This window comes from Sinohyriopsis cumingii, chromosome 3 (genome assembly GCF_028554795.1).
Source record: "Sinohyriopsis cumingii isolate HCF-2022 chromosome 3, ASM2855479v2, whole genome shotgun sequence".
NCBI lineage: Eukaryota > Metazoa > Mollusca > Bivalvia > Unionida > Unionidae > Sinohyriopsis > Sinohyriopsis cumingii.
In genome coordinates this window covers 127,480,581-127,495,710 of record NC_142963.1, presented here as the reverse complement: position 1 = coordinate 127,495,710, position 15,130 = coordinate 127,480,581, and the positions used below count along the sequence as shown (strand labels likewise).

The 15,130-nt window shown below is 35.5% G+C and overlaps 2 protein-coding genes across 2 annotated transcripts in view; one reads left to right on the top strand and one right to left on the bottom strand.

The window, feature by feature from the left end:
* LOC149803810 (guanine nucleotide-binding protein subunit alpha-12-like) overlaps positions 1-13,982 on the bottom strand; it is a 58,635-nt gene extending 44,653 nt beyond the window's left edge. The window contains exon 1 of the mRNA XM_089953621.1: positions 13,302-13,982. Within this exon, the coding sequence (XP_089809747.1) occupies positions 13,302-13,757 (456 nt within the window). The 5' untranslated portion in view covers positions 13,758-13,982. The remainder of the gene's footprint in view (positions 1-13,301) is intronic.
* An 84-nt stretch (positions 13,983-14,066) lies between these two features.
* The window catches only part of LOC149803809 (uncharacterized), an 83,195-nt gene continuing 82,131 nt past the window's right edge, over positions 14,067-15,130 (top strand). The window contains exon 1 of the mRNA XM_089953620.1: positions 14,067-14,215. Coding sequence (XP_089809746.1) covers positions 14,115-14,215 — 101 coding nt within the window. The 5' untranslated portion in view covers positions 14,067-14,114. The remainder of the gene's footprint in view (positions 14,216-15,130) is intronic.

Below are 15,130 nucleotides of genomic sequence, written 5' to 3'. Positions count from 1 at the left end.
ATATTAAATGACATTTCAGAATCAACTAAACAAATCTGAAAATGCTCAATGACAAGTCAGATGTAAAGTGGTTATAAGAATAAGTTGAAAATAACTAAGTGTTTGATGCATAAGGGAGTAAATCATACTATATGCTTGCTTGGCTTTATGGCTTGGGGAACTAAAAACTGCCAAATTCCACTTAATGCTGTCTTTTTAATGGTCCTCCCTCTTTGTTCATGGTGTGGTTGAGCACATGCCTTAGTACAATGCTTGTACATGTGTGTTGCAACTCGTCCAACAGTATTTAACACAAGGCCTGGAATTCAACTACAGATGGTTTAAAGATCCATAACAATGTCTTTGTAACCAATATGGAGGAAACATGTAGGGAAATTAAACTGGTTTACTACTGGCCTGAAAGGAAGGGGAAAAAGAGAACAATTGTTTTGTGGGCTAATTTGCAAGATAAAATCCCATGCTACAATGATAAAGAAAGAATTACTAATACTGTGAAATCCTATTTCTCTATCCACTGTTCAATGTTGTCATTTTTACTTAATCTGGCAGATATACGAGGTAATGCCTGTCCCAGTTCACTTAAACCAGTATTGTCCCCAGATTACTAGTCAGGCCAGAGAGCTGGTTGCCTGTCAAAGAATTTTAAGCACAATATATTCTCTTCAAGAAAGAACATTTTTATAAACTCCAATATTATTTGCACTACAAATAAAAAATTGAGGTAAATTATGCTACAATTATGACAAATGCACCCTTAAATGTTACCATATTCAGTGGTGAATACCTCATGAGATTTATGTCACCTATTAACCTCCAGATATGTATGCTATTTATTAAACCTCCAGAGATGTATGCCATTTATGAAACCTCCAGATATGTATGCTATTTATTAAACCTCCAGAGATGTATGCCATTTATGAAACCTCCATAGATGTATGCCATTTATTAAACCTCCTGAGATTCATGCTATGCATTAAACCTCTGAAGATTTAAGACAGGGCAGCCCCACACGAAGAGCAGGGGGCATCTGGTTCTTAAAATATGCAATTGGTAATATTCTTAATTTTTTTTTGACAATGGCAGTAACAGCTGTAAGATTTCATGTAACTGGAATAATTTAGTCATTATTGGACAAACAGCTTAATAGAGTGAATAAAATGATATTGTAACAAATTTAGCATAATGCACAAAGCACAGAGAAAAACTGTAAGCCATAAAAACTGCATATATCTTCTAGAGTTACAATTTGTGCTTCAATATTTAATAAAACTGGGCAATCACATTTAAGGAAGTTGTAGGGTAGGGGTGGTTGGAGAAATGAATTGTCCTGCCCCAAAAAAGTCTTTCCAACTTGGATTATAGGAAAACAAGTTTAGATTTTCTCATTGATGAGCAAGGAAAATTGCAATTGTGTGTAAAGAAACACTTCTGTATAAAAAACAAACCCCAAAAATATACAAGGGTTTCATTTCCTGCTTACAGTTTTGCTTACAGGTGTACAATTTCAGCCAGGGCTAATTTAAAATACTGAGTTCGGTTCACCCACTGCTGCACTTAGAAAATCCTGGTGCCAGTAGCTTCTCACGGGTCGGTAGTTCTTTCCGGGGTTTTCCTGGGTTCTTCCTCCACCAATAATACTGGCCGCCATGTATAGCCTATCGTGTGCTGAAAAATGGCATTAAGCCCCACAACAACAACAACAACAAAATCCTGGCAGGTGGAATCTAGATTATCTTAAGTTCTCAGGTTATGGATCTGACTATAAAAAGGTTACTTATACAGCTAGAGAATGCTTACATGAAATAGACAGATTGGTATGTATTATGACCATGGTCTATAATTTTCGGCTGCAAGTAACCTAGTTCCAGTCAAATCCACAACTAATGAACTTGAGATAATTGGGTTTCACACTGCCATGATATACACGTTTCACCAAAAAAACCATCTCTGGCCAAGCTTACCAAACTTAGCATGGTCATTTTTATGGGAACCATGGTAGTTCAGTGGGCTGAGCATTAGACTTACAATTCAAAAGTTGTGGGTTTGAAACCTGTCCAGGTCAGCTTCTGTTGGCTGCTTAGGTATAAAAACAAAAAGGGACATTTTCTCAACACTCTGCCCTATTTAGGCAGCAAGGAGAAGTCACTTAACCTGAAATTTAGAGTCTATCAATACCCCTGATACAAAATATAAGATTGCTTCTCTTAAACAGTCACAAGGGTAACTTGTACTGATGGACCGACATGACTGATCATGATGTCAACAAATGTGTACAAATAAGGATAACTTTCCTTTGCCTGGGGATGACAAATTTTATACTCTCTTTAAAACTTTTAGCACACTCCAATATACGTTTACTTTATTTATGCTTGCCTTATGTACTAAATTGTTGGTCTTGTATGCTCCCATTTGCTGGTAGAGTGGCATATTTAGTAAACATCATAATAAAACTTTCATGTTTACTTTAAGCTCTTTTAAATATGTACAATTTTGATTAGGCAGTCCCTCATTCATAAACTGTAAATTTATGTACATTCCTAAATTTATGGGCTATGCAATACCAGACATTCATAGGATTGTTCTTTTTATGTATCCAGGTAAATTCTTGACCTGGGGCTTGTTATTAGATACACAAGTAAACAAATCTAATGCTTGTAGAAACACAAACTTGTGTCATCTGATACTGTGCTGCTGAACTGCAAGGTATAAATCCAAGTCCAATAAAGAGATGCACCCTACACAAAACCAGGATTTGCAGTCTTTTATGATCCAGTTGGGGTGCAATTGTTACAAAAAAAAGCCACACAGTTAAGTCTGAACAATGTCTAAATCACTGAACCTTTCGTACCAAAGAACTCCATGAGATGATGCATAGGTCACGTGACTGCCCAGTATGCAAGTTCCAAGTGATGGCCAGTTAATGGTTTTAGCTACCGATGATCTTTTAAAGTTTTTTCATTAATTCAGGGTGTTCCCTCACATCCCATGACAGACAATACGACTAGGATTGGCATGGTTTCCTTTATACTGCACAAAGAGTTTGGCGATTCCTTCCTGCAGCCAATTTAGTGTTGTTGCCATAATGGCAGATGGTGCATTTCGGGCAAAACTAAAAACCATCCTCCCACTGCACATGGATTTTTTGCAAGAAACATGCCAACCATGCAAGGTTACAGATGAACAAAATGTTTTTTTTTACTTCTTGCTGGAAACAATATCTAACGTTGATGTTGTTCATGATGCTGAGATCGAGCATATTAATGGAGCTACGTCATGGAGCTGCTGAGCAGTCATTTCAGTTAGCATTGCTAGTTTGCCCTCTTCACCTCGGAGCAATGTAACATGTTTCGTTCTTGTATGAAACATACTGCAACCATATCTAACATCAATATGGTTCAAGACATTGAGTATGATCATGTTTGTTGGAGCTTGTGGGGCTGCAGAACTGTCATTTCAATTAGCAGGGTTAATTTAACCCTCTTTGATTTGAATGATGTCCCAAGAGTCATGTTACACACACACATGGTCACATATTCACCAGATAAATAACCAGTGCATTGCAAATTAACAATTGTGGCAGTAAAAAGCTAATCACCTAGAAATGGCAACATGTGCTGGCAAACAAGATTAACATTTTCTCAATACATCAACCTCAGTACACCTGGTACATTCTCTGCTTTCATATGTAACAAGACAAACTTCTTAAATTCGACATGTTCTTTTTCTTCAGTATAATTTTTAAGAGTTCTATAGAAACTGAAAGAGGGGGAGGGAAGTTGGTGATGGAAGCACCAACCCTTAGTACCCAGCCATGGTTCCCCAAACTACTGTAATCTGCATCAGATCTATTATATTGTATATACTGCTCAGAAAATCTAAGATTATTTTTCTTCCACAGGACCTCACCATAATGCACCCATGGAAAAAGTGTTTTGGCGATCAGAAAGACTCTGGAAAACTAACTTATCACAGCCAATTTCTGATATTTTGTGCTGCACTTGCGGACAATCAACACAGTTAAAATATCAGACATATCTCCAGCAATTGCTGTGCTTTATGAACAAAACCAGAACAATCCATCTTGCTCATCTGTACATTTGGTTTTGGAATCTTAAGCTGTGTTCTCAAGATACTGGATAGCGCTATCAATGCTGTTATAGCTGCTATTTGCACATTTCTAGACTGGTTAGATGGTTCAAATTATTTGCAACACCCATTGCTTGAATATTTTAGACGCATAACAAGAGACCTAATTTAGCCAAGAATGCAGTCACAAGGGATTAGAAATGTCGAAATTTAAGGTACTTTCTAGAGGGTACATGGGTATCCAATCAAAGGGAAATTGTAACACTAAATATGATAACATTTAAGAGTGCAATTTCCATAAACAAGTGGTAATTTCTGCGTGCCAAAAACGGATATGATATACATTTGTGTGTGTGTGTGTGATTTGGATTTTTAACGTAGCTTTAACAATTTTTCAGTCATATCACTATGATGTCTGCAGTGTGGCAGTTTATAGTGATATGTCTAGCACTGGGACATCATGTCGCATAACATGTAGCATGATGTCCCACCCAGTCACATTATCCTGACACCAGGCTGACCAGTCCTAACACTAACCTTGTAATGCTGAGCGCCAAGTGAGGAAGCTGTTAGTACCATTTTTATAAGTCTTTGGTATGACTCGGCCAGGGATCGAAACCTACTATCTCCTGCATCCGAGACAGATGCTCTAACCACTAGACCATCGGAGCGGTTGACATTCCTTTATCCCTGTTATTCGACCTAGCCATTCAAGTGTTTAATTTCCCCATGTAGATGTCTATGTGACATATCTTATGATCGTGCTTTTGTACAGCAAATATGGTGCACTGTGTTGCATATGGATGTAACCAAAAGAGTGATGATGGTAAAAAAGGTTCTTTTTCTGAAAGACCCTGTTTACCAGAAAAAAGTGGATTCAAGCTGTGGGATTGAATAGGGTGAGGGATGGGAAAGCTATATCATTTATGCAGACTATGTCGATTTGGCCCAAAGACAATTCTGCCTAACTTGAATAAGATTTGGCCCAACTTAACAATAATATGAACAAGTTCTTTTTCTTCAAACAACAAGCAGATACTATGTAACATAGGTTTTAGGAAGAAAAAAAAAACTAAATTTAAACTATTTTGATATCCTTTCAAAGAAAATAATCATACTTAGTAACATACATATATATGAGAGAAAAAAAAACCCGACATATCTCGCTCATTCTAGCTAAAATATTTATATACGTTTTTTAATGCTTAAAAAAAAATATATGCCTCTGCACAACGACATTCTCAATTTAAGTCTTGAAGGTCAAATTATCAATATGACTTATAAACAATACTTAACAGATAATATTCTGCAAAATACGTAAACATTTTTCTAAGGGAAGACGAGATATTAGAACAAATATATTTAATTTTAGGCTAAATGATTACACATGAAAGAGAGAGATAGAATAATGTTGAGTGTCTTGTCAGTGTTTAGTTGCTGCAGTATGAAGCTCTTACCAGTTAATTTTATTGTGGTTTTTTTTTTCATGTGGCGTTAGTGTGTGCGCATGTAAATTGAAAGCTTGTCATTACTAGTCAATATTGTCAATCATATTTGCTCCATTTACCCATACAAATAAGAAAGTAAATAATTTTGTTCTGAATTTGTGCCTTCCTCGCATGGGGGCCAAAAAAAGGAGATAAGCATACACTTATTTTAAAATAAAATTAAAGAAACTAACCTTGCATTGTTATCGTTTTTTCCTTTTTTTTCATCATGCGAAATTTATTAATATATCCACAAACTCTGTATAAGTAGTGGAAGCCAGCTTGTGTATGTATCTTTACTGTAGTGTGTATCGCTTATGTCAAATAACAAAATCACAAAAGAGACAAAAATATCACCCATTTGCTTGAAGGAACATGACATTCATACATGACAAGTTACAAGGTTACTGACCAAGACTGTATTGTAACCAGATTAACTATACGACAGTATCTTGCAAATAAAAATTTTTATTTTAAAATACATTCACTGTGAGTGCAAATGATAATCTTTTCGCTAGCATAGGTTACAAAAGTATTATTAAAGCAAGTTATTGTTGTGCATACTATTTGCCCTGCATACGTCAATTATGAAGCCCAGGTTATGAATGAACACAACTAGCAGCAAGTAATAAACTTCTTGCTTAAACTTACAGACAGGATATCAAATATGAAAGTTATTTTATTAAAAAGCAAACCAACTTCAGAAACTGACTTTGATATCTTTTAAGTGTGCTGATTTCTTCTTTTTTTTTAAAAATATAAAATCGGCCAACATACGGAAACCAGCATTGATTCCTTTTTACCTGTTATAACAGGAATATTCAAAATAAATTGAAACAATGGAACAGTTTTGAAAGTGACACAATCTAGTTTGTCATGTATGTATATCAATATAAGGATGAACAGTAAATTAGTTTTCAGTAGTTTCATCTAATGTTCCCTATCCATAGTTTACAGTATTTTATTTTTTGACAACATGAAGCATGTACTTCGTCTTGTGGGGATAAATGTACGTCATTTCTGGTTGGCGTGCTCTGCAGGTGGGAAATCATAGATAAGGGGAAGTAATAACATTGTATACTTTTATTTCGAGTAATTAAATTATTATCTCTTCTTTACACATATAATTTTATGTTCTTTTTTTGTGAGTATAGCTACTTTCAATCATGTAATGCAACTCTGATATAAAAAGAAAAATGTTGGAGTATGGTCGGTTGTTGTTGTTGTTGTAGGGTTTAATGCCATTTTTCAGCACACGATAGGCTAAACATGGCTGCCAGTATTAATGGTGGAGGAAAAACCAGGGAAAACCCCAGAAAGAACCACGACTCTTGAGAAGCTACTGGCAAGCTTTCTCACATACCCACACTAGTCGAATCCAAGACTCGAATTTTTTTTTTTTAGGTGAGATGGCAGTGATCCATAATGGAGAGCGCTTTAGACCACTCAGGGCCCCAGAGTATGGCCGGCAACCTTTAAGTGGGTGTGATCATGGCAATGTCGATTTGTAATGTGGGAAAATGCTCTGGCTTTCATTAAAGGTGTCAGATAGCAAGTCAAACTTTGGTTAAATGTTTAAGTTAAGCATCAGTACCAAATTTATTACGCTATGCCAAATCTAGCTTGAGATATCAGCATTGATCCTTAAATAGGTCATGCAAATAAGGAGAAGTGTCCCTCTTGTATTATACTACATATATAACAGGTAAATTGTAATCAATGAAATGAGCCCCTGTGATGTTTCTTTTAACCCTCAATTTTACACTCCTGAGGAATACACTGATAGCAGATACATGACTAGAACCACTTAATCATGATTATAATTAGATGATAAACTAAATTAACATTAACAGGAGTGTTTTTTAAAATTTAAATTCCAGAATTTTCAACTTTGGAATTGGCTGAAAGAATGATGCTCGAGCAACTCAATTAATCGGAACAGCATTGGGTGAAACTGACAATCAGGATGCACAAAGTTAGTCTAATGTATGTTTTATCTCCATCATCACTGTGTAAGTACCTTTATGAGTTTAAAACTGAAAATTACTATGCTCAAGTACAGTACATTACAGTATCATGCCACTTTTCAGAATGGGCTTATTGATATACATGTACTGTACATTATATGAAATTTAACTGAAGTGTTCCTTTAATCACTTGTACATACCAACGACAAATAAAATGTACATGTAGGCAATTCCCGCTACAATGTCTCATTTGAGATGATTAAAGAAGTGTTTTCCTCAAGTGACAAGTCTGATCTTGGGTATAAACTATGATACTAGTGTGACTGAATGGTTAAGTGATGCCCATAAAGAAGATGACCTGAAGTGACAACTACATTGGCTTGCCCTCGCTGACAGCATGTACTAGTACTATACTACTCCAGGTCACACAGGCTCATGATAGACTTATTACTACCTGCAATACACAATTTCCACATTAGATCTATAGTTTCTTGTGTACATTACAAGACTATTTATTTTTTATTGGTCTTCTCTGAAATATTGTTCTGGTATCTTAACATCCTAAAGAGAATTGTTTCCATAAAAGAAATTGTACATACAAGTTGTGTGTGTGTGTGTGTGTGTGTGTATGTTTTGACATACATGTATATCTATACCGTGTGCTTAATTTCTCATCTTGACTGACAGTTGTGGAATTAGTACATACCTGATTTTTGTCTTAGTTCTTTCAGCTCATGAACTAACCTTTTTTTTTTTATTAGTTGAACTAGGGTTTTCTGTAGAAAATCTACTGTATGTCACAGGTCAAGTGAAATTTGTTTTGGGAAACGAATGTTCATTCCTGTTTCACATGTCTTCGGGAATCTATCATCATAGCTTTTAGTTGCGATCATTTATAATTTGAGATGACTTATTTATTTTAATTACAGTATTAATTGGAATTACAATGTACACATTCATTTTTTGGACTAAACACTACTCTGGGATTCCTAATTGTATCATTGGCACATAAGGTCATTCAATACTAGTGATAGATCAGAACATTCAAAATTATTGGAATTCATTCTGAACATTTATACTTTTTAACTTGTGATTGGACATTTATAATTATTTGAGATTTAATTCACAATAATGTAAGTTTCCCTAAATTTTCACATTGTAACTTAGCAAAATAATATGATTTTACTAAATGTGTTGGTTTTGCTTCTGTTACATAGCTTAAAATCCAAAGTCATAACTGTATTTACAAAGATATACCATATGTGCACTTGTTATGAACTTTCTTAAACCTTAAACCTCACCATATAATCTTTATAAACAAATATGGTGTTCAATTGCATCCAGAGATGATGCACAGTTCACAGTAAAAAGCTTAGCAAGCTGCTGACTAATGATGTATGCATCATGGCTTAACACATGTATAGTGATCAATTAGGCATCCATGCACATACATACAAATGTACATTGACACCATAGATTAACCACACTGTTAAAGATTTTTTATTAGCTAAAACTAAAGTTGGGTGAGTCAGAATGGAGGTTTCTTGTCATGCTAAACAATGGAAAGGTCTATAAATACTGTCAACCTTCTGTGTCACTAAAAGGTCTGCTGTCTACTGTCAGTTAATTAGGTTCTTCAAATCTGGTAAAATGACAGCAGAAACTTTCACAAGTATATATGTACAGCCAAAATAGATAAATCAGCCTTACAGGTTTAAACAGCACATTCCCTTTATGCACACTTTTTGTTTTTACTCCAGACCTGCCAACCCTGACGAGATGGTCTCAGAAAGCCAGTTAATTCTTTCCTTAAGTTTGACCAGTTTTCATTAAGGTGTAACAAAAGATCATAAAGTGCTATTGTAAAGTTTGAAAACGTATCTAAAAGTTCGGCATTCAAAGCACGCAGCAATGGTAAACATTATGTTCAAGTGAAAAGTTAGTAAAGTACATGCAGATCTGATTTAACATTAGTACAGCTGCACAAACTTTAGTTCCAAACCATAGGCAGCTCAATGGCTTGTTGCTATCTCTCAACTTGACATAATTCTTAGAATTTTTTTCCATTTCACATGACGATGGCAATCATATCTTCCACCATACTCAAATTGACACATGACAGCCAATAAACATAATTGTGTCCGTTCCTGCTTTTATTCACAAGAATCTGACCTGATTTTTAATACTTTTAAAGAGGCTTCTTTTTCCTTCTGCCTTCAACATTGCATGACTTGCTGGAATCCATTTAAAAAGATTCCATAATCAACAGTTTGATCATGCATATGCTTAGCATGATGAAAATATGTGCAGTTTAAAGCATCTGTGGTACTGCTGTAAAGACAGCCTGGTTCCCTTACTTATTCCACTAATTCTAATATGAAACCTGGATCCAAATCAAACATGGATGAACCAGTTATCCAGATTTTTTGGCAAAAGTTATTTTTCTGTAGCTTTGCTTATATGCCATTAGTCTGTATTTTAAGGGTCATTTTCTTACAACTTATGGCAAAATCATAAGGGTTGGCAGGTCTGTAATACTTTCAATCTTACACTTCTCTGGGAATTAATGAACAGCATACTTGTAGTTATCTGTAAACAGTATGATGAGCCACATTTTTGAGGCAAAAAGAGGATACAGGCTAAACTGACAACATTACTCTAATCTAATAACTGGAACCCACAATGAATCCAAAATGACACAATTCAACTGAGTGCTACTTTGATAAATACTTTAAAATAATTTAATATGGACCAATCCAGTGACCTAGTGGTTAGAGCATCCGCCTTGTACATGGGAGGTTGTGGGTTTGATCCCAGGCCGAGTCATATCAAAGACTTACAAAAATTATACTAACAACTGCCTCGCTTGGCACTCAGCATTAACAGGTTAGTGTTAGGACTGGTCGGTCTGATGTCAATAAAATATGACTGTAGAGATCTCGGAAATGCTTAATTACATGTATTTGGATGCCAATTTTTTTATCAGGGATGCAGAAAATCACTGAGGCGGGAGTCCTCTGTATGCATGTAATAGGTGTGCGGCAAAATTCAAAGACTTGGATATTCTAAGCTATGTTATTTTCAATCAAGTGGCAATTAAATGGCTTCTTGGTGGAATTTCAATGTTGCCGATATACCATATTTACTTTTAATGCGCAGAATTTCTGACTCAAACCACGCCATATTTATACTATGATCTCAGGGATTGTCCTGGGCTTCACCAATGTCGCAAATTGCGATTTTTTTCCCTTAATGGCGACAAAAATATCCCATCTGGTGATATTTTGGCGACAGACTTTTTGGTTATTTAATTTGTACATACAATCATGGATTTGGACTGGATAAATTAAAAGGGAGAACGAAAGGAAGCCACAAACTTGACTAAGCAATGCATTGGAATCAATCTGTTACACAAACGATCCTTTATTTGTATTGACAACACCATCTTTACAGTGCATTGTTACATCATAATCTGCTTATGCTGACATCTGGGCTGAGTACTGTATGCTGTGATACAGTCAATCATGCTACCTAACTATACCTACAACTGACCGACTTCTGAAGACGCGAATAGAACAGATACAATTAATTGAATGGTTAATCCTTCTGTTGTTTTTTTTACATATACCAATACAATAGTTTTGCTGAACCTTCATACAAAACTGATAACCTTTGAAGTACTGACTACTGTGTATAAATACAAAGCAAATGGAAAAAATCTCAATCACAATTATATCTGTCGCCAGTGCAACATTATCATGAGCAACTCTTTTCTACAAAGTAAAGTTATAATGTTTTAGTCAGACTTTACTTACTCCGATGTCTTTTCTCTAATAAATTCAAATTCTCACAAAAGAAATGGACCTATTTTCAAGTTTTGGTGGCCTAGATTTCAGCTGGCTGGAAAGCGATGAAAGCCAGGAATGCCAAAATCGGGGTAAATTGAAATATTATTCTTTAAATATATTATGCCTATTGGAACTGTAAGCGAGGGTTCATTTCGTTCAAGAAACTTATCCTCAACATGTACCTACTTGAACTTACTTCAGCATATCTCAACTACTGTCGCATTGCAACAAATTCAAATGTATGTCAATGGAACGTAAAAATGCGTCTATTTGCTAGTATCATATTTTCATTCCACCAGGATAAAGACAGCACAGTAAGTATATTAATTACATATAAATTAGTGGAAGAGTGTCGATATAGGCCGCCAAGTGTTTGAAGTTCCTGAAACTTTGATTACTCATTCCAATGTCAATGACATCGGAACATGCTATACAAGGCCATTATTTGAATAGTAAGACATAGCATCTGAACAAAATCAACATGTCATATGTCTTACATGTAGGACTAGGGTAGGGTGTACAAATACTACAGCTGATTTTGCATAGATACTGTGCAACAACCCATGTCAGTTTTATCAAAGGAGTCCGACGTTTTATCAATAAAGTACGGCGAAATCTCTGACAATATGAAATCCCCTTAACGGTAATATAAATAAACACAAGGAGTGCAAGCATGACCACAACCTTCGCTCGATTCGACTTTTTCTCATGCGTCTTTTATCGCTTCAGAATTGCAAGACTGAAAAACTACACATATACATTCAAAAGACAGTAACGTACCAACGCATATCTCTTAAATGACCATGTCCTGAATCCAATCCGGTGAATTAACCTTTATTTTCACCACTACGGTCAAAATCCCTTTCTAGCAAAATCGGCTAGATGGAAGTAGCACATTCTACCAGTTTCTACCCTGCAGTAAATATGCTGAATAACATGATGAAAGTAATTTCACAAGATAAAATGTTTATCTTGCTTTTTATTTCAGACTGTATCATTTTATCATTTTATTTAAATTTCCAGAACAGAAATATGTAATCAAAGTTTTGATAGTAGAAATAACGATTGATGACGTCATCAACCGTCATAAATTTCCCTAATATTCAAAGATAACACAGATTCTGCGCTGTGTTCGGTACAATTATTAGACCCCAACGCATATTTACTGCAGGGTAGAAACTAGTAGAATGTGCTACTTCTGTCTAGCCAATTTTGCTAGAAAGGGATTTTGACCGTAGTGGTGAAAATAAAGGCTAATTCGCCGGATTGGATTCAGGACATGGTCATTTAAGAGATATGCGTTGGTATGTTACTGTCTTTTGAATGTATATGTGTAGTTTTTCAGTCTTCTTGTGATTCTGAAGCGATAAAAGACAAAAAAGAAAAAGTTGAATTGAGCGAAGGGTTGTGGTCACGCCTGCACTCCTTGTGTTTATTTATATTACCGATAAGGGGATTTCATATTGTCAGAGAGTTTGCCATACTTTATTGATAAAACATCAGACTCCTGTGGTTTTATTACAGGCTGACAAAATACTGCCATGGCTAACAAGAACAGATGGCCTATTGTTCGTTATTATTATTATTATTATTTGTTCATCTTACCCTTGCCACCCCATTTTTGATATTGTGATATATATATATATATATATATATATATATATATATATATATATATATATATATACTCTGTTGGGGTGTCTGACAGGAATCGACATAAAAATCTGCAGTGGCGGCGAATTTCAACTTGTTGATAGGCCATTGGCTCCTACTCCACACCCCAATAAATGTTACAATAACTAAACTGGGGTGGTATGGGTCATATAAAACTCCGACTACCCTATTATGTAAAGATATTATGACATATGTAATAAATCAGAAATACTGAATAACTAGAGGTATTTCCAACTTACAAGTTGAAACTCTCTTCTCCTGTCATACGCTGCTTGAATTCCAGAGTCGGACCACAACTTTCTTATTGGTTCAACATAATCCTGAAATATTGCATTATCCAATTTTGTATTTTCATAGGCAAACACAAAATTTGCATGTTTAGTATTTGCTTCGTCGCCCCAATGAATATCCAGCTTGGTCCTAGCGTCAATTAAGACTCGCATTCCCTTCACTAAATTGCTGTAAATTGTGTTCCTGAATTCAATGAGTGTTTCATCGTCGAAATTGTGCCCATGAATAATTCTCATTTGTTTCAGGAATGTACTCTTGCCGCTTTCTCCAGCTCCCAATAAAAGAATTTTGACAGTCCTCCGAAACTGGATTTTTTCCTTAGCTAGCTGTTTATCAATCGTTTTACTCCTATTTCGCTGTTCTTTCTCCTGGTCCGACACACAACACATTAATGTGTCCGCCATTTTGCCCTTAATCCACACCCATGACGTCAAAAATAAAAACTTCCGGAGAAGCTACCTTTCTATTTATAAACTTGTTCACACAGTTGCATAATCTTATCTTATACGGTGTGCATTCGGTTACAATATATACTTTTAAAGTGCCTCTCACTTTAAAAAAAAGTCAATATAATATAAAAGTTATTTACCAATGATTAGGGGGAAAAAGATTTTGACGTACAGTTAACCTTTCAGGCTGGTTTTCTACTGTTGGTATAAATCTCTATAATTATCTATTATTTCAGGGAAAGTCATCAAGTTGACATAATTGGAACTTCTTGGATCTAAAACAAAATGTATTAGTGTCTCGAATGACTCAAAATGGCTGCGTCCATCAGTCGAATTGGCCAAGTTCTGGCCAAATCACCTTGGAGAACCAACATAAGACATTCCAGTGCAACTGGCTTTCCTTATTATGTTCTGTAAGCTCTTGCAAATTATGGCTTAATAACAATGATTGTTCTTTTTGTACTAACGCTAGGCTGAATTAAATATATAGTAGCCTCGCCGCCGATCATACCCATTCAAGATAATTGTAGTATTTGCTTTGTGTCCCGTTTGTTTGTACTCTCTGCCCCTTACACCGATTTTAAAAAGCGAATTAACTTTTGGAAAGACTATTCGCAAGGCTGCAGGGTGCCCAAAGTAGAGAAGATTATCTGCATGGCGACCAGTCAATGCATTAGGGACGAGTCCAAGATATCCCGAATGATGTAAGCTTCTCAAAAAGGATGCAAATGACAAGTTTTTATGCACAAATTTAATGCTGCATCCACCAGCCGAGTATAAAAAGATTATGAACTATATTAAAACAAAGCATAAGAATATATTATTCACTTGACCTGAGAAGTCAATAGCAGTTCATAGCAAAAGAAGTTGATGTATCCCACCTCCAAAAGTATACCCCTCCATTTTTAATGTCTGAAGGTCATTTTTTACACCAAGTGATGCTCACAGTGGAAATACAAGCCCATTTCCTTGGTGATAATTCTGAAGAAAAAAACACTGTCTGCTAAATAGCTTAATGTAATTCAAAATAATTTCTATCAAAGCATTTTTTTAGATATTCTACTTGCTTTGAACCCATGTGTCTACTGCAAGAGGTGGCTAGCCCCTTTTCCTAGCCGACTATTGGTATTTCACTGTCTACATACTGTGAAGAAACTATGGGAGGTGTACATGCCTCATATCAATTTCAAGCACAACATGAGTCCAAAACTCCTAATTCACAAATATATATCTTTCTAAAAGTCACATCATAGCCTTAAGTTAACAAATTTTACAGGGGCCAATTTACCAAACTACCTTATTTTATGTAATTTTTCGTACGCGAAAAA